Here is a 27,476-nt window from a genome sequence, read left to right as displayed (position 1 = left end):
ACGTCCAGAAGATCCTGCCTATAGGATCTGAGCCGTCAGCGGAGCCCTGCTTTTTCCTCACTTTAAATCCAGCTGGAGAGTGCAGGTGCTGAAAGCCGGGAGAGATTGGCAATGCAGCGTGACAGCAACTACCAAAAGTTCTTGCTTTTTGTAATTCCCTTGTTTCGGACTCGGTTCTGCTCGGCAGACCTGAAGCTGGGAATTTAACAAGCCTTGATTTTGAAAATGCCTCCCACTCACTGGTCTTTGAATTTGATAAATGGCCTTCCAGAGCTCAGGAATACCTAACAGGGAGACAAGTCAACGAGGAAAAAGCAAGTTTCGGGATTCAAACTATGCTAAAAGATGTTCTCCTTTCACCTTATGGAAACAGTACTTTTGAGCAAGCTGCAGCTGCTTTTTGGTTTGTTTACTGTCAAGATGTGTCACAAAGTGATATGACTTTTAAACTCTTCTGACTGTTTAAAGCCAGCAAGCAGCAGCAAAATTACAGCAAGAAGTTTACTTGAGGATTTTCAAAGAAAGCTGTCTTCTGAGAAGAGCAAGGTAGGACAATGGCATCTGGAGAATGCCTTCTGCTAGACCTAGAAGCAGATAACTTCATTCTCTACAACATCTCTGTCAACCAGAGTGCAAACCTCTCCCTCCTCGGTGACGACTGGTTCTACCCAGCGTTCCTCTACGCCATCCCCACCATCTACGGGATCATCATTTTGATAGGCCTTATTGGCAATATCACTTTGATTAAGATCTTCTGTACTGTGAAATCCATGAGAAATGTCCCTAATTTGTTCATCTCCAGTTTGGCTCTGGGAGACCTGCTGCTTTTAGTGACTTGCGTGCCTGTGGATGCCAGCAGGTACCTTGCTGACGAGTGGTTGTTCGGCAGAACTGGATGCAAACTTATCCCCTTCATACAGCTCACTTCTGTAGGGGTGTCAGTCTTTACTCTCACTGCGCTCTCGGCTGACAGGTAAGCTGGCTGCTGTAGCCTTGAAAAGAAGTCTGCATAATTGTGACTCCATAAAATGCATGATTATGAATGCGTATTTTCAGGTAACAAGTATATTTTTAACCTAATGAGGGGAAAAAGAACGACTTCAGTTAATTTCTGGTGGTTATGAGCACACAGCTTGAGGAGGATGCAGACTGAACCCAGGATACTTTGTCTAGGCTAAACGAAATTTGTGCAGTTTAGCTAATAGTCTAGCTTAATTAAAAGAAAAACACGAGCAGATCAAGCTAAAGACCAGAGAGAGAAAATACCATTAATGAAGCTCTGTTAAAAGCTAGCATGTTCATATTTGCCAAAAAGATAATTGATCCATATTTCATGAAGTGTGAAGGCACTGGAGCAGCAATTTAAAGTGCAGTTAGAATCAATTCTTTCTAGTGGCTTGCTTCCTTAAGGCTAATTACATGTGAGGCAATATTTCATGAAATATTTTCCAAATGTTCAAATGAAGGTGCCTGAAGCCAGGCATCTCAGTTCACTATAGCCAGTATACTTCCCTTGATTAAACCGTTTGTCCCTTATCCAGTCAAAACTGATTTGTGCTGTTGGTTCGGAAACTTTATCTTCCAATAATGTTTGGTAAAAATAACAAGTAATAGCTATGCTATTTTAGAACATGTGAAAACAAGTTTGACTTTAACAAATGATATGCTTCTAATAAGCCAGCTCTATTTTAGATTTCTGTGAGGCTTTGGAAAACTGTCTCAGAGCATTCAGATTTAAATTCAAAAGACATTTTAATATGTATGTTATTTGGAAGGATGAAGCCTACCCTTCTGGAAAGGTTTTAAGTATTTATCAGACTGTTGGCTTTTATAGAAACTCCTATGTACGTCAGAGAAGCCAGGATGTTTTGTTTCTAATTTGGATGCTTCAGAAAGAGATTAAGGAATACATTGTCATCATGCTAAAGGTATAAAATCTCACAGAAGTACTAAGATTTCCAATGAGAAAAATTATTTCAGTTTTGTTTTGCTCAAAGAAGACCTGGGGATTGTAGTTCTTGGTCACAAAGAAGTGAAACTAGGTTTGCTTTCGGTAGTCCCTTGCATGCCACTCTGTGTGTCTCCTCCTAACCTCCTACTTTAAAACATCAGACTATTTTTGTTCAGTTTTCAAGGTAGTTCATAAACATATTTCAATATACAGTATGTGGTCTCAATGAAAGCAGATGACTCCATAATGTTTCAGAGACAGAATGGTCAATATGTTTATTAACTCCTTCACGTTGGTGTACATATAAAAATAGCACTGTCTGCCCCAATAGCAGATGACAAACAGGCCTACGTGTAGACAAAATTCTTCTAGCAATTTGCTCTAAAAGAGTTGGGAGAATAGGAAAAGCGCACAAATCCTCTAGTAAAGGACCACCTATGCTTTCACTCCTGGATTTCATATGGTGGCTGGACCCCCAACCTGCTCTGAGGAAAATGTTAGGAAAATAATAAGCATTTCTCCAGGAAACTCATCTTTCCAAAGCTGTAATGTAAGTTGTTTTAAAGACTAGCAGGAAAAGAAAAATGCATCATGAAGAAGATTATGTTAGAGAGATTTGTTACTATCTGATCACGTGCCACATATAAAGTAAACATTGCAAGTGCTTTTACTGAGCAGCACATCAATAGCATTTTTTCCCTGAAGTGAGTGAACAGAACAGAAAACAGCAGCTGTGGTAAGCTTGGGGTTTGGTGACTTTAAATTCTCAGCTTCAGCTTTATCTGGATCCTGTTAACCATCATGCTGGATTGGTAATCAAATGTTACCACGGTTTTCAATGCCACTTGGCTACAAGGGAGACAGGCATGCCTGTGGGAAAAGACTTTATGTTCCCATTTTTAAGGGTTCATTTTACCCTCTTCTAATGCATCTGCTGTCCACTGCAGAAGGAGGTAATAACAAAACTTTTACATTTATTAGATCTATGAATCTTAAATGCTGTGCATTGAACCACAAATGGACCTTATCAATTATGTGTACTGAAGTTTCTGTTTTGGTATATAACAACAGTGCTGGGATAATTTTGTTACAAAATAATACAGTCTATATTTCGTCAGCTCACAGCCTGTTAGTCTACCTTTATTTTCTTAAAACTGTCACCCTGAACTCTAGGACGCATTATTAATCATGTCAGAATCATTAAGAAAATAAACTTAAAATGTGCAGGGAAAACTTCCAAGGTGAGAGTTGGCTGTGACCGGCATGGTGATGCCTGCCTGGGTCTGTGAAGGGATTGGCAGCCCAATACCCTGCTGTGGCCCCTGGGGCAGGGAGATGCTGAGACTGGCACCTGGGGTGGTTTCATAGACAACCATTTCCGAGGTCAGACGTGGCGTTGCACGAAGGTTGAGCAGCAGCTCAGCCCTGCAGGGAAACACCTGCAGAAGACAGGGGCATGGTGGTGAGAGCAGGGTAACACGAGGACTCAGGAGTCCAGCAGGTAATGCTGGTGAGCAAGGCGTCCCCTAGTCCATGGAGAGAGATGCTTCCAGAGGAGACAGGATAAATCACCGTGTCAAGCTCCCTCCTTGGGTGTAGAGGAAACCTTGCTGTTTAGCACAGATTAGATGCCCATATTTGAGACAGCTAATGTTCAGTGATGTGAACCCTACCTGAGATGCTCACATGAGGAATGTGAATGTCCCTGTTCTCATGAATCTGAGCCATGGACCATGGCAGAGAAAAACCTCCTAAACCTTCTGCTGTGAATAGCATCACATGGCACTGTCTCCAAGGGAAGGGAGACTTGTCAGTGCACCACAGACCTTTTGTCTATAATTCGTCTTCTGCAAAAAAAAATAATAAAAACCCTTCAGTTCCCGTGTTCTTCAATTGACAAAAGCAAGTGGGAACAACTGCTTACATTACTGAAGGTGTTGTTGTGATGCCTAGAGACACCTGGCATCTCTGGGATCAGAAATCTGCTGTGTAAAGAAAAGCATTGGAGTGTGATACAACAGGGTCGTTTCCAAAGAGGTGGTCATCAAAACACGAGATGAAAGGCAGTGGGTAGGTGTGATGGGTAGATACAGTACATGAGAGAGGGGTGAAACATGTATGCTACATGTTACAACAATGGTACAAATCATCTCATAGAATCATAGAATATCTCAAGTTGGAAGGGGCCCATAAGGATCATCAAGTCCAATTCCCTGCTCCTTGCAGGACTACCTAAAACTAAACCATATGACTAAGAGCGTTGTCTAGATGCTCCTTGAACTCTGACAGGTTTGGTGCCATGACCATGTCCTTGAGGAGCTTGTTCCAGTGACCGACCACCCTGTCAGTGAAGAACCTTTTCCTAATGTCCAATCTGACCTTCCCCTGACGTAGCTTCATTCCATTTCCTTGTGTCCTATCGCTGTTCACCAGAGAGAGGAGATCAGCACCTCCCTCTCCGCTGCCCCCCTTGAGGAAGTTGTAGACTGTGATGAGGTCCCCCCTCAGCCTTCTCTTCTCCAAGCTGAACAAGCCAAGTGACCTCAGCCACTTCTTGGTTGCTTTGGATCACCTTCTGAAGACGAGTGGCCCAGTTTTAATAGATTTTTGCACAGCCCACATCATGGGCACAAGGGTGTACCTTCCTGAGGTACAGTTCCATTCTTGCCATTCTTTTCCATGGTATTCTTTCCTTTTCCACTTTCCCATGTGTTAGACAGGGTTAATAATACCATTTCTATGATCTCCTGGTGCCAACCTCCACCATAGAGCAGCTAAAGCTTCTCAGTGGTTTGACCCACCAAGACCTAGTGGTTGTCTGGAGGACTGACTGCTCACTTGCAAACTTTTCTCAAGGAGAAACAGAGGGACAAACTGCTGATCTCAGCTTTTCCTGCAGTGGGAGCCTCCCAGCCTGCAAGGTGCTCTGCATGCATATGGATGCAGATGAGCATGCCTGCACAGGTTTGCTTAGGTAGGGCATAGCCAAAGGATCCCCAGTTGCTTAGATTGGGTCTGTGTACAATCATGTGATTGTGTCAGGCTAAAGTTAAATTATTTGAGAGAGTATGGGAGAAAGGGCAAAAAAGAGTTAACAATATTAGAACTTGATTTTCTGTGGGACTGCTCCACTGGCTGCAGGGAAGCTGCATCTGTCTAGCAGCGTTTGCAGGAGCTGTGGGAGCTGGCTGTGAAACCTGTTTTCCTGCGAGCTTGGCAAATTTGCAGAGCAACCAGGAGAGGGTTAAGGCCTGTGGTGTGCTTACAGCCACCCTCCATGAGTGATAAGGCGCCAGGGCTGAGTATACAAGAGCAAGGAACCAAGCAGTCGATGCATGTGTATGCATGTTTGTGTGTTTTAGAAGAACTGTAAATGACGTTGGCAGGGGAAGGACATCTGTCCGCCCTGCTGCTCTGCTCTGTCGAGGCAGTGGATTTCTTCAGCTCATCCCAGCAAAGAGGGAGTTAGGGTTTGCCCACTCGCCTGCCCTCCTCCTCCTTGGTGCAAGGGAAAGGGGTATAGAGGTGCCTGTGAGAGCAGTCACACCTGGGTCTCTACCCCAGGCAGAAAAGCCAAGGCTGGCTCAGCAAGTGACAGCAAATTAAGGAAAATCTTTGCACAGCAAGAGGAAAAGCAGCTCATTTAATTGCCCTTGTCATGGGAAATGTCTTTATTTAATTGACTGTTTCTCCCATGACTGACAGGGTTTATACATTTGCATTTGAATTACCCAAGCTGTCAAGCACTGATCATACTTCCCCACTGTTTTGCTGACATTGTAAAAAATCGAAATGCCCTGGTGCTCATGCAGTGAAACCTTCCTGAAGTAATGCTGTTTTTACAAGCACACAGCAGAGTAAGTGTAAAGCTTAATTAGCGTTTACGAGCAGCATCTTTACTTTAAGCACCTTGGTTTACGTGGATTTTAGTGCTGGAACATTGCAGCAATGCCTGCCAGCCAGAGCTGCCTGCTGGCCTGGGGTGGAAGGGAGTGACGGTGTAGTGAGACTCATGGGGTGACATTACCTGTGAGGTTAGGTGGCTTACCTTGGTAAGACCAGCTGCAGACAGCAGAAATTGCAGTCATGTGGGAGACCTGAAATGAGGATGTTAACTTTGGAAATGTTGACCTCAGTGCTTAGATGCTGGGTCCCTTGCAGTGGGTCACAACCACAACTTTTGATGTTCCTCTGAACTCATATGACAGTTTGTTTATCTAAGAAATAAAAAACTTCAAACAACCCTCTCTCCCAAAAAAACAGTGGTGGGAAGAAAGAAACAAATCCAGAATTTCTAGGAAGATACTTTTAAATATGCAAAAATCTTTGTTGAATGGACTCTTCTGTCATTTGGACGTCTTCAGCCCCTACTATTAATATTATGTACAATACCAGAGGAGGAGTAATATCTACATGTCAGTTCATTTGTATTACTTTACAATCACTGGATTATGTCTCCACGAGAGGATTAAGGGAAGTGTGCCACCCTAAAATAAAGCTATAGAAAGCCAAACTGGATTTCCGTTGAGTTGATTTACAGTGACACTTTTTTTCCCAATACCATCAGTTGTAAAGTGTCGGTCCATAGTGGTTATGAATTTATTCTGGGCAGTCTAGTCACACCATTCATGAAATCTCTTCAGGTCAGTAAGGCACTATTTTGGGGCAATTTACTTGTGCTGTAATTTACTGTGCAGCCTCGGGAAGGTCTTGAGAGAGTGGTGGAGAAAGCCACTCTCTGTGCTACCAAGACAGCCTCTAATGCAGTCAATGCGAGTCAGCAGCATGACACCTCCACACGTACATTTTGGATCCGCTGACATGATTTCAGCCACAACATCAGTCCTTCCAAGCCAGGGAAGAAAATCGGAGGAGTTTCGGACCCCAGCCCAAAGCCTTCCCTCCCACTGAAGCACCAGGCAGCCCCTCCTCAACCCTTACCGCTGGCACGGTGTCCCTGCCACTGCTCTTCCTGTGCTGATGGCACAGGGTGCGTGCAGAGAGAGACACGCGTATCTCTTTCAGCTGATACACAGAGTCTTAGATCCTGTGTTGCTGGCCACTGTGTCAGTATAATACATACACTCATTACACCCTTGGTTTTAGCTCTCATTTCCTCAGCCCCTGCATCCGTCTGCACCAAGAGAAAGAGATCAAACAGCACAAACTTTCTGAATATCTTGATTAGCCGGAGCAGATGGCCAAAACACAATAGATGCACTTCTATAACCAGGAACATCTGAGCTCCATTTATATCAGTGGGACTGGTGTGCAAATCTGAGGTTAGATTCAGTGCTAATGTGCTGGAAACTGTCAATATTTAAGCAATCAAAAGGAAGAAAAGTTGGATTACCTATTGTTTACATTTCAGTAAAACCTAAAAACCCCAATCAGTTGTCATGGTCTCATGATACGAGGTGCTGTACACACCGTTAAGGAGAGCGCCTGGCTGCAGAGAATTTGCCGGCTGTGTGCCAGACTGAACGCGGTGGGCTGGGGCGCCAGCATTGCTGCAGGGAGACGAGCCCACGGTGGTCCCATCAGCTCAGGCGTTAGTACTGGCGCTCAGATTTGGACAACAGCCTCGCCGAAAAGAGTAGAAGGGAGTTGAGCTGAAAAAGGAGAAGCAGGCACAGCCTGTCCTGTATATGCAGTGAAACATCCAGTAGCCACTTTGCTCACAGACAACCCTTGCAATAACCTGTTTTCCTTTTGTTTTTGAAAAGAGACTCCAGCGCTAGCCCTGCTGAGTCCCCTTGCCTTGTTCTGCACCCATGTGCCACCTAACCCCATACCACATAAGACACGAGAGATCCTGTCCGAGCTCCTGCTCATAGCAGGCTCTTCAGTTCACACCCACACCTCCTGCTGCATATGACCTCAGATGGAGCAGGGGATTTCGGTGTCCAGAAGACCAGCCTGTGCCCTGGGGCAGAAACCGAGGGTGGTGCCAGCGCCCCTCGCAGTGGTGAGGCACCAAAAGGCAGCAAGTCAATTGCTATGCTGTAGCGAAAGGCAGAAAGCTGGACTCCCTTGCAGGAAACTCCCCTCCTGACGCCAGGCTAGGGATCAGTTTAACCAGAGTGCAGAAGACTGTGGAGCATCAAAGGGAGAAGTGCTGCCAGAGCTCTGCCCATCCTGTCCTTGCCCACCGTCCGGCTATGGCCAGTCTCTGCAGCTCCATGGGGAGGCGAAACGAAAAACAGTACCACAACACCCTGAGAGGCAAAACCATTTCTTCACACCTGCAGATAGACCTGAAGCATGAAATTTAGTCATGGATGTTCGAATGACCTGGGAGAACTAGAGATGCAGATGGTGGGCCAGCACCAACTGCACCAGCCATCCAGTTCAGCAGCTCTTCTTGCCCCCACCCGTGCACAGAAGCTGCTGAATATCTCATAGCATTTGGATTAAAACAGAACTTTTCAGTGACACCAGGCAACTTTCTGAGTAATCAGACCAAAGGTGCACATATCACCCTGTCCCCCTCGTGTCTGGCATCCTGTTATCCTCACTGCTTAGAAATTATGTCATATTTCAAATTGAAATTCGTCTGACCTCTAAGCACTGCATAATAATCTAACTAATAGCATGACTGAAAGGCTGAGAGAGCTGGGATTGATCAGCCCGGAGAAGAGAAGGCTCCAGGGACACCTTATTGTGACCTTTCAATACTTAAAGGGGCTTATAAGAAAGATGGAGAGAGACTTTTTACCAAGGCCTATAGTGACAGGACAAGGGGCAACTGTTTTAAACTGAAAGAGGATACGTTCATATTGGACATAAGGAAGACATTTTTTATGATGAGGGTGGTGAGACACTGGAACAGGTTGCCCCGAGGTGTTATGGATGCCCCATCACTGGAATGTTCAAGGTGAGGTTGGACTGGGCTCTGAGCAACCTGATCTAGTGAAAGATGTCCCTGCCCACAGCAGGGGAGTTGGACAAGATGGCCTTTAAATGTTCCCTCCAACGCAAACTATTCTGTGATTCTACGATAACAGAAGTCAAGGATAGCACTAGACTCTTCAGCCCCAACATGCAACTGAAAGTTCATATGGAGGTGGTGGTCTTGTGACACCTATGTTTACTGAAGCCACAGAAAGGACTTAAGCATCATATAACTGACTTAGATTTATACTAGCTAGCTCAGGTACTGATTACACTAAAGCCATGACACGGTGAGAATGGCACAGGATATCTCATTTTGTCACATGCAGAACAGACACTCCAATGTCTTCTCTTGGTCTCCTCTTTCCTTGAAAGATTCACCAATTTTTTGGCATAATCTGCTCACTTGAGGCCTAGATATACTATTTTATACGTGACTGAGTTAAAATGGCTTCTGTTAGACTGTGGCCGTTTATCCCAATGACTCTACAATATTTTTACAGTCTGGTCAGCCACTGTGTCATCTGCAAACTTTCCCAGCAAAGGTTTAATATCCTGCTCAAGGCAGCTGATATATGCAATAAATAACACTGGAGCTAGAGCAGGTTCCCAGGACCCAAGCTAGAAATGGCTCCACGCACTGCTACCTTTTTACCTACATGTTTGAAGAGCTGCTGGGGAGGCCATGGGGCTTGGGGTCCCCATCTAGCACGGCTCCACCTCTCAGGCCAGGACTCCTAATTTTAACCCTTGTCCCATGGGAGAGGGGCTGGGATTGCATGAGCATGGATAGGGGAGGGAGGACCATGAGTGCCCTGGCACACGCATGTACATATCTACATGCACAGTCACCCATGCCAATGTGCCCATGCAGGCTGTGCATCCCATGTACGCCAGCATGGCCCACACACCTTTTACATCACCTACAATGTTGTGACAAAATTAAAAAAATGTATGGCATGCATTAAACAAGAGAGACATATAAATTATCATCTGTTAGTAGGATTAACCTCTCCATGATTCTGTCTACAACTGGCCTTGGGCAATCCAAATTCTTGCAGTTTTCTCGGTCACACCTGAGAAATCCACCAGCTTTCTGAACTTCACAACTTTGGAGCCACTCCTTGGGAATTTCTCCACTTTTTCAAGATTTGTAAAAAAAATAACACCAGTTGTTCCCAAACTGGTTCCTTTAATATTCCTAAGTGTAAATTACTCAGGCCTGCTGGTGTGAAAGTGTTTTGTGCTAGCAGATGTTGGCTCACGTATTCTTTAATACAGCTGACAAGTTTTCTGCTACTTCTATACCACTGCACACATGGTATAGATACCTCCTCCACATTTGATCTTAAAGAGAAATATCTAGTCATTGATTTTCACTTTGTCTCATCACTGTTCATATTTTCACCATTTACGTGTATGTCTGACTTACTGATTTTTTTTGTTCCTGATGTATTAAAAAAATGCACATTTGTCTGTTACACAGTGACCTTTGATATTTTGCTGGCTCCTCCAGCTTCCCTTATCAGTCACCGACATTTTTAAACTCAGATATTGCTTTTTTTCCCCATCTGTTGTGTATCAGTTTTTTTAATTACTTCTTTGAGGTTTTAGCATGACTCTTCATTTTCTCTTATTCAGGGCAGGTTTTTGCCCTGCACAGTTTTTTCAGGGCAAGGTGGGGGAGACAAGGGAGGAGGCTGGGGGTTAGCTACTAATGTATTGTTAGCATGCCTTCTTTACATTTATGTTCCCAGTCAGTTGATCTGACAGCTGTTTTTAACTGTAGGAAACCTGCTTCTCTAAAGTTCCATATATACATATATATATGGCTTTTTATTCTTTCCACAAAATTAAGATAAGCACACCATGGCTGCTATAGCTTAAGGAACTGCTAATTTTTAGGTCAATGATGAACTGTTCTTTCTCTGTCAGAACAAGGTACAATATTGATTTATTGCACATCACAGGCAGGACTTTTTGGGTTGAGAAACTACCATTTTTAGAAACTCCAATGAATTTCTATAACTGGCTCTGTGAGATATCCAGCAATTATGCCACATGTTTAGGTTACCCAGTGATGTTGTTTTTATGCACCAAAGGTGGTGCTTTCAGGAGAAATTAGGCTGATTCTGTAGTGAGATGAGGGGTCTGTGTCTGAAGCCCCAGCTTTAGTTGCCCTGGTAAGAGTTCAATCTACAGGTGTGCCAAGCCCCTGGTCCCGCGCCATTGACAACCTTGATGACTTGGGCTGAGACAGCAAAGCCTTGGATGGAAAGCGTCATCAGGGCTTGCTCCTTCCCATGCCCTGTGGCCCAGGTGCCAGCACCTTCCTTCCCAGCTCGGCTCCGGATGCACACTGCATTGCAACCCCGGCACCAGCAAGCTGCTCCACCAGGCTGTGATCCGGCATCACGTAGCGTGAGCATGGGCACATCCGTCTGCCTGTACTGGGCGCTGAGCACATAGAAAGGTGCACAGTGATTAGCTGGTGCCGAGGCACTGGGCTATTGGCTGTGCGGGGGAACTCATCATTGGTTTGGAAGTCAAAGGATGTTTTTAAATTAATGGGTCCCCATCTTCCTTCAGACGGCAGGTCTCACATCCAGTTGCAAGGACTGTGGCAAACTGTGAGGCTGGCCCCAGTGAAATCTTTGATTTGGGATCAGGCTTTCATTCAGAGACTTGGCTGAAGATCACCTACAGGGAATAAGCACCCTGGGTGCAATGGGAGTCTTTCTAGTAAGGAAAGCACCATCCATGGGACTCCCACTATTTCCTGCAGTAACCTTTACATCCTTTGTTTTCCATATGTATAGTTAATTTCTGAAATATTTTATGCTCTAGATGGTCATGGTTAGGAATAGCACAGCCACTATCAAAAGGTTACTCTTTAAGCTCTCTTTCCCCAATGTGTTATGCAGTTCCACGGTCTCTAAAACACTCTGTCTCAATTTTGACCTTAGTCATCCCCGGACTGAAATTCCCATTCATCCAGGTTCCATGATGATGTAGCAGTATGCAGGTATACAGACTGAAATCTGAACATGTGCTTCAAAAAGTGAGAACTATGCCACTTCCATCAATGCCTCCTTTTTCTTTCCATTTATATGTTAATTAATAAAAAGAGAGAGAAAGTAGGCAGTACCTGCCAATGTATGTAAAAGATTAGCCCATTAGAGATGTCTTTGTGCCCATACGCAATTTACCAAACTAAAGATGTTAATAACAGATGTTCATTCAAGAATCATGCATAATAATGATAATCTTAACTAAGTATGCGGAAAGCAGATAGACCCAGAATAGACTGTTGGAGTGTGTTGATGGGTTAGACAGCGTAGCAATTTTGTGGATTTATTGAATTATTTGTCTTTAGAGCTATAAATATTCATAACATTCATGGTGGAAACAACAAAGAAAGTTTGGGGCATTGCATTTCTCATAAATTTTTTCTTAGCAAGACTTTTTCTTTATTTTCCAAGTGGACCTTCACACTCAACAAGGCTACACATGTTTCATTTATGCAGTCTTTGCATAGCATCAACTTTTTTTCTGTTGCTTGAGGCTTGTTGCATGGTAATTGAGCCAGTCCTTCATATTATGTGGGCAAAACAATAAAGTGATACTAGTAGAACATAATTACAAAATTTTAATGAGAAGATTTTCATTTAGTCTCTTCATGGGCCAAGACCAAATCGATGTGCGCACATTAAGCTTATAAATGGGAGCAGATGACTGGGGATCAGAGGAACTGTGAATTGCACATCTTTTCTCCCTCTTTCAGTTACAGGTGCGAACAGAAGAAATATGGGGACGTGCTGACCGAGAGGCAGTTCTTTCGTCATTACAATAGGAAGTGGTTGCAATTTCAGGAGCTCATTTTCTAGAGCTGGGAAGAACTCAGCGTTTTCACTTCACAGTAATTTACATGACTATTTTTGTAAGATATCAGTTCATTCCAACTAATCCCTGCTTTTTTATTTAAGTTTCAGGTTCACATTAGCCCAACATCTGAAAATAGAGCTCAGTTTAAACAGATTCAAAAGTTTATAAGTGGATTTCTCACTTCAGAGAAAAAACAGAAAGCAGCAATATGGCAAATCTTTCCACCAGCCTGATGCAGTCTAAACAGTGGGGTTGGTAATGAAGCAGGGGTGGGCAAGCCTTCTGAAATTTTGTTTGAACAGGTTTTAACACACTTGTTTTTTTAAACCATAATATAAATTCAGGAGTGGGGCCCAGGATCGTTTTATGTAAACAGTGTAAGACATAGTAATGGATGATACTATTTAGAGGAAACTTTCCTTCACTCTAAAGTACTCTTTCAAATTTATTTTGGAGGGGCAGTGTCCCGTTTCCCTGTAGGAAGGATGGGGAGGATTTTTTTTTTCTCTTTGTGTATTTCTTGCAAGCATGAGGTTCAGCTGCAGGAAGATAGGAATGCTTGGAAGGACTGTGATAAAAAAGGGCAGTATTCTGTGACAGAGTCTATTTCAGCCATTTTCTCTTGCCACACTCCTCCTGCTGAAAAAAGTAAGGGAGAAAGATTTTTGAAATCAACCTAGTGCCTCTTATTAAGTGGAATTCAACAGATGAGGGGGATGTAGTGGCCAGCACATAGCTGCCTTACAATCCTTGCTGTCATATTTGGTCACCAGGAACACCTCCGACAGCCACCTACCTGTGTGACCAGCTGCCTTCGCTGCCATGAGGGAGAGGTGTTTGTTTCCCATTGCCACTGGCAGCAACTGCAGTTATTACAGAGGACACAAATTATTTTGGCTGAAATTAAGATCTACTGACCTACCACTTGTAAAGACACCGAAGAAGGTGGTATCTCCCAGCTTAAAAAAGCATGTCTCTTTTTTTGCACCCCATACCTACCAGATATACAATGAGGGTTGTTGTATGGTCCAACTATATTAGCTTTAATTGCTGACATAAGGGAGGGGGGAAAGGTATTAATACAAAGCAATCATAAAAGAGGGAAGCAAGCTAAGGCTGCCTACAGCACCAGCTTCGCCACACAGCATAAAGTTATGCTCCATAATAAAATAAAAACCAGACAGTGAGACGTATGGAGCTAAATCAGTTTACAATCCAAGGGAAACATCTGATTTTCCTCCCATGCTTTAATTGTTTTAATTTAATTTTTGTGGCTGTTGTAGCGGGCACAAGTAAGTGGATGAAGGTGACAGGAAAAAAACATGAGGGATTCACTGGAGCTGCTGCCTTAGGGATAAGGTCCTTTCTTCCCCATTGTGAGAGCAAAATTGCAACCCTTCGTATCTCTATGCTTAGGAACGTATAGGCAATATGGCTTTGAGAGCAAAGTCTGTTTATACTTCAGTTGATTTGTATTTTCTTGGCTCAGCTGAGGACCACAAAGATGGCTAAAATATTTTGCACCAGCAGAGAAGCTTCATCTAGGCAACTTTGGCATCCATTTGGGGCCTTATTTCGATCTGTGTCTTTGAAGAGTATATCTGTAACTCGTTTTCATGATAAAGCTACTTCTGTGTTTATACATGAAGTTGCAGCCTTGGGGCTAAGTGTACTGTATTAACCAATGTTTGCATAGTCACAGTTTTAGAATACATTAGGTGGTGTTATTGTTAGTTACATTATTATTAACACAAGGATAATGACATAGTTTTCCAGTTTCCCTGGCATATTAACCTCAGTGGAAAAAGTATTTACCACAGAAAAACCTTGTGTGTCACATTTTCGTGGTTTATGTTCATTTCAGTAGTTTCAATTGTGAGAAACAACTATTCAATGAGCACGACAGAGATCCTAAGAGATGTATATAAGACATTTTCCATGATTCAATGGAGAGGCACACGCTCTGTGGGCTCCTACCAATCCCCAATGAATTCTGGGGATTAGGTTAAGAAGTGATCATGCATAATATGTTACTGGATTCTGGCATTCTGGGTTGAAGCAGCCCTCTCACCAGGCTCATCTTGGAGGCCTGGAGACTGATCTGGAGAAGAGGGACAGCACCACCATGGCCAGTGGAGGGGAGGATTGCCCTACAGGGTGAATCCTCATGGTGCCTCATGAACTGTGATTATATTAATTGCTCTTAAGATAGCCCTATGTGCAATTTCTTTGTGTGGGCTTCTTTGAACAAGACTGTGAGACACAAAGATGACTGGCATCCATCCTGGCCAGAAGGTCATTGGTAGCTGCTGTGCACAAGGCAGGTTGCTGCTTCACAAGCACAGTGGGAACAAGGAAGTTCAAAGACTGAGCGGTAGTAAAGGTCAGCATCTCTTTCATATTTCCTACCAGATCGGCAACCCAGTCATTTTCATCTGGGTTGACAACTGGAGAGGGATTGGAGTTGACGCAAGTTCTTGACCGTATCATTTTTTATTCAACTGAATCTTCAGAAGGCATATTTTTCTTTTTAAGTTTTGGCCTTTGTTGTAGGACATGAATCATACCTCTGGTTTTTAATCTTTTCCAAAAATTTCTTTAAATGCGGGTTGGGAAAGGAGTTCAGCTGGGAAAAAAAAAAAAGTCATATCAAACAATAATTAGAGACTGAATGTGAGAGCAAGCAGAGGTGATAAATACAGGGCCATGTCTGAATCTACTGCAGACAAGTTGAGCATGCAATGTGACATGTACTCTCAGAGCCTGTGTTACTGCATGGGTTGAAAATAATGCTGTTTTAAGACCTTAGCATGAGGGCTCACTCAGCTGGCCACCTCAGTCCGTGGCTCCACTGAGGTATATATTCATCAATCTCCCCTTCAAAGTGGATTGGATTATCCAAGTGCTGGATGTTAAGTATGGGAAAGTTACGTGCCTCAGGCTAACTCATTGAAAAAGAAGTTGCAGAGGACAAAGCTGTGGAAAGCTTGAAATACTGTTTGACACACAAGCTGGAAATACAGATGCTGAAAAACAGGACCAGCTGCTGCTCAAATCCAGTCTACCTTGCTGAAGTTCTTCAGAAATTTCAAATAAATTATAAAATCCAGGGTTGACCCTATCAGGAAAGTGATGTGGAAGCCCAAGCCCCGGCCCGGGGCTCCGATCGCTCACGTGTGCCCTGCCGTACCCTTGCACAGAGCCCCTGCAGCTGCTGTCCAGAACCCAAGCTGGTGTGGGAGAGTAGAGCTGCTGAGATGCAAGCTGAGGAGAGACCCATCGACGCATCGGCTAGGTGACTGGAAATGGAGACTCCCACCAGATCAATACTGATCAATTAAGTATTACTACTGAGAGGATAACACAGATTACTGAAGATTTTTGAATAAATTAGCCCACCATCAAAGAAGTCGTGCAGATAGTCAGCAAATAATTTGATTCAATTGTCAGGCTCTTAAGAAAATATCTACCTGTGTTCCCGCATCTGAGAACTTACATTTTCAACAACTATTTTCTAGCTTTGTTTTTTGTGTTTTATCTTTTTGTGCTTTTGACCTTATGATTTGGGTCTTCACTGAGCCCCTTGCAAGAAAATCATCTCGCAGATCTTCTTTCGTATCTGCTGTAGCAGGCTTTAAAAAATAAACTAAATGCCTCATAATCTGTGCCAGCATTCTTAGCCATTTCTAGTTCTGTTCTTTCAAAATTATAGTTTGGAATGCCATCTCTAGTTAAAATGTACTAATAAGTTAAAATGGATTAATTTTCTGACTTTCCCTACTCCCTAAAACAGAATGTCTCTTTCTCTGCATTCTTCAATTCATTCATGTTACTGGAAATTAATCCTGGAAAATATTCTCTCAGCTGGCTATATTGTGTAAGAAAATCTCTGAAATAATTATGCTAACGTGCCATGTTGATAAGTGTACAATAAGCACCTGCTGAAATACCTTTGAATTAACTAAATTTATTAATACCTTGATATGTAATTAATTTCTTTTTGCATTTATCTTCCCTAGGGTTTACTGAAGATGTTCAGTTAGCTAGTGTTTCTGTCAGTAATTTATAGCTGGTGAATCAGACTATAAATTGAGCTTTCAGCTACATTGTTTCAGTAATCTGCCTAGCTCTTCCCTTTTATTACTGCAATAGTCGTAATATCATATTTAAGTGCTGTGATTTTCTTCACCTGAGATGATGATCTTGTACTGGAAGATTGTGCTTTGTAGTAGGACACCACTCAATTCCCAGCTTCAGACTGCAAGTTAAAGAGGTGCTAAGCAAGCCTGAAAAATACTGTCTGGCTTCTGCAGCTGTATAGTGGGAATAAAGGGGAGCTGGAGAGCTTGGAGAATAAGTGGTTAAACAGAAGACTATTGAGCAAGGTGTTTGCAGTGCATTAAAGAAAGCATCATCTACACAAGACACCTGTGGGATTATATGAAGAAACATCTGCAAATGACAAGATGTCCAGATACAGTCTTTATAAAAATAAATATAAATAATTGTAAGTAAGTGTAAGTATGTGTGTACTTATGTATACATGTATATACATGCATATATATAAAATATATGCATATAAATATATGTGTATGTGTATAAAATACACACACACAGATGTACACACATATACATATGTACATAGAAGGAAAGGGTAGGCGTGCTGAACAGGGTATTGCTTATAACTAGAAGCTGACTGTGTCCTTATCCTGCAAATAAGGCAGTTACCCAGTTAAAACAGTACAGGACTGATAGAGTCCTCTGAAATGCTGAGCTTTAGGATAATGCAGGCTACAGTACATAGGGAATCAATTGCATATATGAAGTGTCCCTGGTTTGGGCTGCCAGGCGGATGGACACTGCTGCGTGCTCCCTGCTCTCAGGCAGGGCGTTATTCTTGCTACCTCCGCTCCTGCCCCAGTGGCAATTCGGCTGGCTGAAAGAGCCGGGATCCTGGTAGGAGATGAGAAATGAACTCTGGAGAAGGCACATGAGAAAGGGGGATGTACCCTGCCATGCCAAGACCCAGGCACCCATCAATCCCCAGAAAGCTGACAGTGACCAAGGAACCAAATGGGCCATGGGCAGTGTGAGGTAGATCCTGGAAAAAACATCCAACAGATTGTAATTGTTATGATAATGATCCTAAATAGTAACTTATGAAACCTGTAGATATTCCTTCCTAATTATCTTTTATTTTTCTACTGTGTTCCTTATACGCATTTGTGAATTGTGATTTACTTGGAGTGTACGCTCCTGCCAGAGCAGGGCTCCAGCAGATATGAAGCTCTTCTGTTTTCTGGTCCTCTCATTACACACATCAGGTTCAAATAAGTTTGCTTCTTTCATTTTCTTGGATTCTAAAGTACAATTTTCTGAAAGGCTGAAATCATAAAAGACAAAATTGCAAATCAAAGTCTTCTACATATCTAGCATAGCAAACAATAATATTTTTTTTCTTCAAGAAAGTCAGCAGCTCTGGCTACTTAGCCTGGATGCATTGAGTTATGGACAACTCTTAATTGCCAGCTACACCACCAAACGGCAATTAAAGCGGGCAACATGCTCTTTGTAGCTTGAGAAAACATAAGATTTGGCTTGCAGGAAGCCAGCATACTCACAGCTCAAAATGAAACGTAGCAAAATCTCAATCCAGTTTCTTTTGGCACTATTCTGTGAAGGGGTGTAAACTGCTGTATGCTTTTGAAGAGAAATCTGTGATTGCACTTCCTATCTTAATGCTATTTGGATACGTATATATTAATGTCAGGCAGCACCATGCTTTGTTGGGTCTATTACAAATTAAATGAAATGAAATTAAATCAATACACATGAAAAAGAATGGACCCATGACAGGTGGCTCTGGTTTAAAATGAAAAATCTATTGAAAACATCAAAATTTAAAATACCAGAAAAAAATTCACAGTCTTGAGTAAAGAAAGATTTTGTCTGGAATTTTTTTCTAAATAGAAGGGACAAGTAAAAATACAATGTCTGAGTGTCGTGGTCAATAAATTATTTCTTTCTTTTTATTTTTTTTAGGTATAAAGCTATAGTAAGGCCAATGGAGATCCAAGCATCCCATGCACTGATGAAGATTTGTGTGAGAGCTGCTATAATTTGGATTGTATCCATGTTGCTTGCCATCCCTGAAGCAGTGTTTTCAGATCTGCACCCTTTCCATGACAAAGGGACTAATAAAACCTTCGTCAGCTGTGCTCCTTACCCACATTCTGATGGGCTGCATCCCAAAATTCACTCCATGGCATCATTTCTGATCTTTTATATCATTCCCCTATCTGTCATTTCAGTATATTATTATTTCATTGCTAAGAATTTGATCCGGAGTGCTTACAACATCCCCGTGGAAGGAAACGTGCACGTGAGGAAACAGGTAGAGACTTGACTTTCTTCAAAAATCCACATTCCCTGTGAATCTGGGAGTAAAGAGTGTGCATTCAGGCAAATATACACTGAAGCAGACTGCACCTGTTGTGCTAATTTTAATAGATTAAGTGGTCTAAAAGAATTTAAATTGTTGAAACAAGCCATGGCACAGCACTAAACAGTTAAAGCATCTTCTCGTGTTTCTAAGTTCAGAGACTTTGGCAGGGTGGTTGCCATGGCAAACACAGCAGGAGACCCATGCCAAAGCCTGGGAAGATATTGACTAGGATGCAGGGAAAGAGGCAGACCTGGGGACAGTGCTTGGAGATTGAAGCTGAAGAGTGACACAGCAGCAAATCAAAACTTCTAAGTTGCTTTGTCAGAGAGAGGACCTTGGATAAAGCCTTGCTCCGCGAAGCGGTCCCTGTTCACGCAGAGGGAAATGCTGGCTCTGTAATTTGGTCCCCAGGACTGAAAAGCAAATGGGAGACAGCAATGGGGGAGTGGAGGTGGGGGAAGCTCCTTCTGCAAGGGCCCCCCAGGGTCAGCAGCACCAGTCGGTCAGAGTGGGAGGTGCGTGGCTGCTCTGCAAGAGGGGCGATGCCTCCTGCGCTCACCGTGGCTCCAGCTCCTGTCCACTGGTTCTGTGCCACGTTAAGAAACCAGTACAGGCTAGAGAGGGACTGGGGAAGTGGAGACCAGAGGATGATGGTGGTGGGCACAGGGTCCCCAGGAAGGAGGACAGAGCAGGACAGTGTGGGGTCCTTACAGATGCGCTGACGTGCCTTGTGCATGGTGTGATCTTTGCAGTGGGGAATCTCAGGAGGAAAGTCCTGGCTTTATACCTCCCTTATACCCTTTGGTCATTATAATTTTCCTTCTCAAAATGCCTCTTTTGCAGGGTCTCTGGAGGGGAGTGGTGTTGGACAGAGTAACCTGTCCACCTGCTATTTGCCCTCTAATAAGCCAGACTGGTCATTCTTCTTCTGGTCCAATAACTGATAGCCTCAGGTTTCACCTTAAGACGGTCTTTGATTTATATAAGCACACCATGCAGTCTTTTAACTTCCCTTTGTACCCTTGAAAGAAGACTTACTTCTGTTACTCTCACTCGTGAGTGGGGGTTTTTATAAAACTCCCCAAACTGTCCCACCACAGAGCTCACGGTCGGGCTGGCTCAGCTGGGACCCATGTATTTCAAGTGAGTTTCATGCTCTCGTTGAAAATGTGTGGCTGAAAATGTGCGAGTCCTGAACCAAGTGAGGGGATTTAGCCAGGATTTGGCCAACCTAACTCCAGCCTTTCAGCTGGAGACTGTTTTCTCTTGACTGCTCCTGTTGTAAGCAACTGGAGAGAAAAAGAGTATTCTCCAGGGTGAAATCCAAATCCTGCACGAGCAACTGGGTATTTCGGGTCACTGCTTAAATTTGAATGCATCTGAGCCTTACACTGTCCAAGTAAGAAAGCAACAGCAGGGTAACTTGTTTCTAAACAACTTATTTACCTTGATGTATTTACCTTATTTACCTTACCTCTTCCTTTCAACTGAGCTGTGCTTCAACCTAAGCTAAACTGACACAAGCCCTTCTTCAGCTGAACAAATGTTCATATAATTGCACCCAGCTGACATCTGCACCTTAGGCTGACCTAACGTAGTCATCTCACATAGCCTTCAGGTGCTAAGGTGAAACAGCAGGGCTGGAAAGTTGTGTTTTCTGCCCGTTAAATGATGTGCGATCCCTGAAATCCTTATCCTTTTCCCCTTCTGAATGTGTGTAAATCTTTCTCCCCTGCAGGGCATTTTTCTGCTGATTCGATGACTGTTTTGATTAGTGACAATAAAGTGAGTAGTAAAAGCAGCCCTTTCCCCCTTTGGTTTTGGGGAGAGAACTCTAAAGAAAGCAAAAGGCCAGGCTGCAGTCTAGCACCATCAGTCCATCATTCCCGTCCTGTAGTGCATTCAGGAGCTATAGGTCTCCATCTGAGATAACTGGTATTGATTTCTTTATTGCGTTGCTTCCTTTCTTTATAGTGCAGATGTGGCCTCAATAGCCCTATATCAAATTAAGCATACATTTAAAAAGAATATATGGTTTAGCCAAGGAGAGCCCTTTCGCAAAGGATTTAATTTTCAGCCTGCTTGCTGGAGACATTATCATCTGGTACATGTCAATCCTTTCTAAGCTCACTGGCTGATTTTCAGTCAGTGCTGTTAAAGGAGCAAAAAATAAAGTCAAAATGGGCTTGTCGGGTCTCTCCTGCCTACTCCTTGCTTGCAGCTGTCCTGAGAAAAGATCAGCCTGTGTGAGCTGCTCAGTTTTGATTTACCTGTACAGCTCAGAAGGGGAGTGAGGATGGGGAAGTGTCCTGGGAGCCTGGCCAGGCACCCTGGCCACACCAGGGCAAAGCAAGGGCAGCAGCGCCAGGGGAGGTTTCAGGCCATTCAGGTCATACTCAGATACTGGGAGCGGGTGGCAACGAATTCCCTAGAGTGCCTGGGAAGGGGTGCGGGGATTACCAGAGAGGAGAACATTACGAAGCCCTGAAAAGTCAGCAATGTCACACTTTGCATGCCTGCAAACTTCTGGCTGCTCAACCTCTCTCAGGGAACAGGGTATTTCAGCAGGTCTGTCCTCTCCTTTTGGGCAACCTCCATCATGGCTGTTGCCTTTGTTAGGAAGAAAGATGTGTTTTTCAGTGGCATTGTTATCTTAGTGTGCAGCACTGGTGGACAAAAGACAAGGTACGGTTTACCTCAGCTCACCTTGGTTAAAGCAATACATTTGGGTTGACTCCAAGGCTGTACACGTAAGTAAAACAGAAGTGTGGCTTGTCTGCATGAAGGTTATACTGTGTGCTAGCTGACATTGTAAAAGCACCTTTCCCTGACAAAGCTCAAATTATGCTAAGAGAGGTGGTCATCCATCTGTTCACCCCATACTGCCTTCTCCTTGTGGCCCCAGCTCTTTCAGATGAAGTGTCCACCTCACCACTGCCTCGGTGTTTCTCTAAGTACAGAATTTCATCCCTCAGTGTCTCTGGCTCCTTTGGCTTTTGAGGGCTCCTTCTGTTCTCTAAGGGCCGTCAGCTGTTGGCAGCACTTTTGTGTACATATACCACATGGCCCCAAGGCAGAAAGTCCTGCCTCTGGGCTCTGTGAAATATCCCAGACCGCTACCCCATAATTAATAGTTATAATAATAATAGTAATAATAATAAGTTAATATATATAAAGTGCATAAGATCATCTATATATTATGTGTGGATAACTAATGCAGATGTCCACGCTTTTGTTGCCTGAGCTGAGATTTTACAAAGTGACAAACCATTGGAGTTTTATCTCTAAACAGGAAAGGAAAGACTACTCCTTTATGTAATAAATTTTCAGAATTATTTGGTTTTAGGGGAAGGGGATTGAGGAGACACAAGGAGGGATCTTGACTGTATGTTCACCTGAGGTCCAGGTTGCCCTGCTCTGGCTGTGCTGCCTGTCACGTGCTGGCCCCAAAGCTGCAGCACCAGGCAAAATAGTTAGCTACTAGTCTGAGCTAGGAATAACTGCTAATCTGCATTTCTCTTTCTTCTTCCAGATTGAATCCCGTAAACGCCTGGCCAGGACAGTACTGGTCTTTGTATGCCTCTTTGCCTTCTGCTGGCTTCCCACTCACATCATCTATTTATACCGGTCCTACCACTACTCAGAGGTGGACACCTCAGTGCTGCATTTCATTGCCAGCATCTGCGCTCGGATCCTGGCATTCACTAACTCTTGTGTCAACCCGTTTGCTCTCTACTTGCTCAGCAAAAGCTTTCGGAAGCAGTTCAACAACCAGCTGTTTTGCTGCAGAGCTCGCCTCCTCATCCGGTCCCAGAGCATGGCCAGGAGCACCACACGAATGACCTCCCTCAAGAGCACCAACCATTCCCTGGCCACCTTCAGCCTTATCAACGGCAACCACGTCTGCCATGAAGGCTATGTCTAAAGCGCACAGTCATGGACTGCTGCATCACACACCTAGCACGGCTGCTTCATTTTCCTCCATGGGGATGGTGAGTAGCACACACATGCACGCACGCACGCACGCATGCATGCACACGTGCATGCGAGGAAGTCTGATGAGAACTCAGAGGACCTTGAAGCATCCAACATTTCATCATGGGCTGAGGCATGTCTGGAGCAGCAAATCATTGAGCACCAGCCCACAGGAGCTCCCTGGGAAGCGCTGCGTTGCTTCAAGACCCACTGCTTTTACTGAGAGCAAAGTGAGCTGCTTAAGATCAAATCTAGTTTGGCTCTGCAGGTTCTTCATCACTTTCTGCTCAATCCCGAACTCGGGCAGACTTACAGCAGTGACAAAGTCCATACCAGGTGCACAAAATTTGTCAGAACAGTTGCATCCAGCAGTTCATGGTATAATATATTTTGACATCAAAATAAATCCATTTAAATAAGGTAATTACTTTCACAAAGGAGTTCAGTGTAGGTCATTTACAGACTTCTCAAGTATTTATTAATGTTCTGAGTACAGTATTAATTCATGGTATAAAAGCTATCAAGAGTTTACTGGGGCATGTCAGTGACCCCATCTGAAATGAGCAGTATCTTGCACCACATCAATGTGAAAGCAGTAACGTGAATAAATGTGAGTTGGAATATGTTTACAGTTTTCAAATGTGTGAGCTTTTGCCATGTTGTGGAGACAGCAGGACATTTTCCAAGCATTACATTTTGCTCTTCCTGTCTTCAAGGTGTGAGATAAGGAATGTTTCATCACCTAAGGGGTATCACAAAATTTTGGTTGGGTTTGGCTAAGGGCAGACAATTAACAGAAGATGAAGCACAGCTATTTTTCATGCAGTAGTGCTTTGTAAAATACCCTAGTTTTTTGGTAAAAACTATCAGCAATGCAAGGTCTGATCTCCAAGCCACAAGTTTTATCCTTCTCTTTTCACAGAAATCTGTGGAGACGAAACTGGCTAACAGCTTGGAGAATCAGGTCTTCTGTAATGTTCACTCCAGAGCAGTTCCTGTGCCAGGTACTAGCTATTCTGGAAACAGGAGCACAATGTCCTGCAGATAACAAACTCTTGAAGTGCATGGGCTATAGGACAGGCAATGAAGCCGCACACCTGATAAAGAAAGCTGCTGCAAAATGAGGCCATAAACTAACCACTGTAGCAGAATATTGAGTTTTTAATGGCCGTCATCCTCTTTGATGATGATCCTTTTCCTTACCATGGCAAAAGAGAAATGAAAGCCAGTAAAACTTTGTGTTGGTCTTTCTCTGTGAATGTAGAAAAAGTCCATGTGCAGTGTAAAAACACTCAGCCCTGCATCTGCGGCTGCCCAGGGATGCTGGTGGGAACTGCTCTCTCCAGGGACTGCAAAAGGGCTGCGATGCCAAAGGCAGAGCTCTGAAAACTTTAACTGATTTTGCCTTTGAGAGTGGTGCCCTCGGGGTGAGGCTCAACACGCGATACGTGAGCTCAGGATGTGGCCACACCACCGCCCTGATGTGCTCCTAAGGGCAGTCCTGCCCTGTCCCCGCACCATCCCTGGGCACCACCACCTGTGTCACCCCCTCCTGCAGGCATGAGTGCCCCCACACCCCAATCAGCCTGAAAGCTAATGTGATGGGGTTATTTTACAGCTGAGTCAATTCCCTTGCTTAGCTGACTGTGTAGCTATGGCATTAATTTCAATTTTCTGGGATATATGAGGTCCTCGTTTGCTAAAATTTTCAGCAGAATGTCACTTTCCCTGATCTTTAACATGAAGCCACATACGGTACCAGAATCCCAGTCTGTGACCATTTCAGAGAGTTTGGTCGAGTATCGAGCTGTTTATGTCATTTCAAAATGAGAAAAATTTACCTGGGCTGAGATATTTTTACTAAATATTTTCTTCAGCCTTGTAAGAATTTAATCAAAGCCAAGCAGGAATTGCATACTTCAACAGCAGCCACACCATCTGTGCTATGTGACGTGTCCTGTTCGGTAATGCACACCAGATTACTGTTGCTCTACAAGAGGCTCAAATAGTTTCTGAAGTTTTGTTTCTGAGGGAAAGGGGAAAGCACAGCTATGATGTAAAAAAATCATAAATATGGGGAAAAGAGCATTGCTATAGCTCCCTCAGGGCTAAGCTGAATACAGATCCTGCCTCCCTGAGAAAGATGCTGTTTTGAACACGGGAGAGTTATGAAGATATGGCACCGTGGAATTAAATAAGTGCTATTGATTTTACCCTTTTCTTCCTAACAGAGCTAGCAACTCCTCCAAGGACAGAAAAGATGGTTTTGGCTCTGATCTGGAAAGTGCTTTCCAGAAATGCAGCTGCAGGTGTCCACATGTGTCACAGCCTCATTGCTTAATTTGCTCGGTATTCCTTTTCTCTTTGTTTTTGGAGCTGATAGGCAAAAATTTAGGAGGACTTCCATGCAAAATGTAATCCTTTCATCAGAATCTAAGATACCTACCCCTTCTTCTAATTTTTAGCAACTTAGACCAAACCTTTTCAGATGAGATGTAAATTTTCATTAATATTCTTCATTTTATTCAGATCCCTGCCCCCCATTTAATATCTTTAAGACAATTAGGCAGTTCTGTGAAAAAAAAAAAATCCATCGAAAAAAGGTTCCTTACAAAAAGTATTTTGGAATGTATTTCACAAACTTGCCTTCATTTTTTAATACCATAGAAAGAGCAAATCTGAGGTTGGAATTGTTTCTATTTCATCCTGGTATTGAAATAATGAAAATATTCAATGCAGCAGTTGAGGTCAGGGAAGGAAGATTCAAGAAAGTTTTCTGAAATAACCCAACATGTAATTGAAATATTTGTAGCTGTAATTGGTTTCTTGTTTCTCACTCCTTGTCTCATTACCTTGGTTTCAAAAACACAATGTACTTTACACTGCTGCAGGAGTCTAATCCCTTATCTAGAGCTATCTCGGTGTTTGCTGGCACACCCGCAGCGCTGATTCTTTCAACCTGGAGCATTGTCTGCAGCATTTCATGTGTTTGATAAATTTTCAAAGTGCCCAAGATAAAACCCCTGCCCTGGCAGGCAACTCCAGAGCCGCGCGCTCAGATACTGCCTGGTCCTGGGAACTTTGTGGTCCTCGATGGGGAGAGCCCCTGGCTGTGACCCTGGGGTTGCCTGCACCCCAGTTCTCAGCTTGGCTCTCTCCACCGGCACTGGGAATGTTGTGGTGGCATCTCAGACCACGTTGTTTGGGAAATGCTGCCTTTCAGGGCTCTGAAAGACAGCGTCCCTGAAATGCCTGACTCCTGGGAGGCTGAGGAATTTTCCAGTTGTGGTCCACATAGACCTCCCCCAAAACTGGAAACACGTGAAATTCCCCTTGAACCAGATGGCCCTATGGGTTCGGTCTGCTCTCTCCCATCCGACACACGGCAGTTGTGTTATGTTCAACCAGCTGCAGGGTGTGGGTGGGGGAAGAATGGTCCCTGGGTCAGGATGCTGTATGTTACACACCAAGGGAGTATTGCTATTTACTACAGTGCAGCTATGCTTTTGTCCCGGGTCAGAAGTACTACAGGTCAGAGGGTTATTAAAAATATGTAGCTGACGTTAGATGAATTGGTTGTGAAATACGAAACTAATATTTAACAGGGACATACTGAGTTATGTCCATGCTTTCTGAGGAGAAATTAAATAGGATGAAACATTGTTTTTCATTAGGAATTTGAATTTTCTGAGATTCCTGAATTCCCTTTGCTCCCATTGAACATGGTGGGAGATGAAGACGCTGAGTAAATCACAGCTTTCAGCTGTTCTTGCTTTAGTTTACGATTATTCAGTGCAGTTTGGCTCTAAAATGATTTCTCATAAGTTTGGAAAATCGCTGCAAAGAATCAAAAACTATAGGAACTTTCTAATACTGACACCAGGTAAAGGATTGAGTTCTTCAGCTCTGCCTATAAGGGACATTTGTGTTGCAGTGTTTCCGAGTAATGCCTTTTAGGAAATGTTTAAATATGAAAAATCAAAGGTGTCTGATTCTGCTGCATGGCAACAAGAGTTGTAAGCAAGAAAAAATGTCACATGGTGGAAAGGAAGGATTGTATTATTGAACACAAATATTTATTTATGGAAATATTTGTTGAACACAAATATTTATTTTACTGAAAAAAACACCAAATAATATATAAGGTAATGAATTTTTCTTTGTTTTAAATAAACAAACAAAATAATTCAAAAAGCTTCTATTTACCTAACAATAAAACAGTAAATCTGTTATTGATATGTGTAATTCTGATTCTCCCAATTAGCTTGATTTATATGGAAAAAATGTTATAGTTAAAAAACAGAAAGATTACAGTTTTATGCATGG

General features: G+C 43.3%; 1 protein-coding gene across 1 annotated transcript; it reads left to right on the top strand.

Annotated features, from left to right (window-relative positions):
- Nucleotides 1-27,476, top strand: GRPR (gastrin releasing peptide receptor). Its single transcript, XM_009476260.2, has 3 exons — nt 1-973; nt 18,773-19,124; nt 22,708-27,476. Exons 1-3 carry the CDS (start codon nt 555-557, stop codon nt 23,098-23,100), a joined length of 1,164 nt encoding a protein of 387 aa, XP_009474535.1. The 5' UTR covers nt 1-554; the 3' UTR covers nt 23,101-27,476.

This window comes from Nipponia nippon, unplaced genomic scaffold (genome assembly GCF_047370975.1).
Source record: "Nipponia nippon isolate SJK-2023a ecotype South Korea unplaced genomic scaffold, ASM4737097v1 scaffold_2, whole genome shotgun sequence".
NCBI classification, from domain to species: domain Eukaryota; kingdom Metazoa; phylum Chordata; class Aves; order Pelecaniformes; family Threskiornithidae; genus Nipponia; species Nipponia nippon.
Note: the sequence above shows the minus strand (reverse complement) of the source record. Positions and strands in the feature narration are given on the sequence as shown.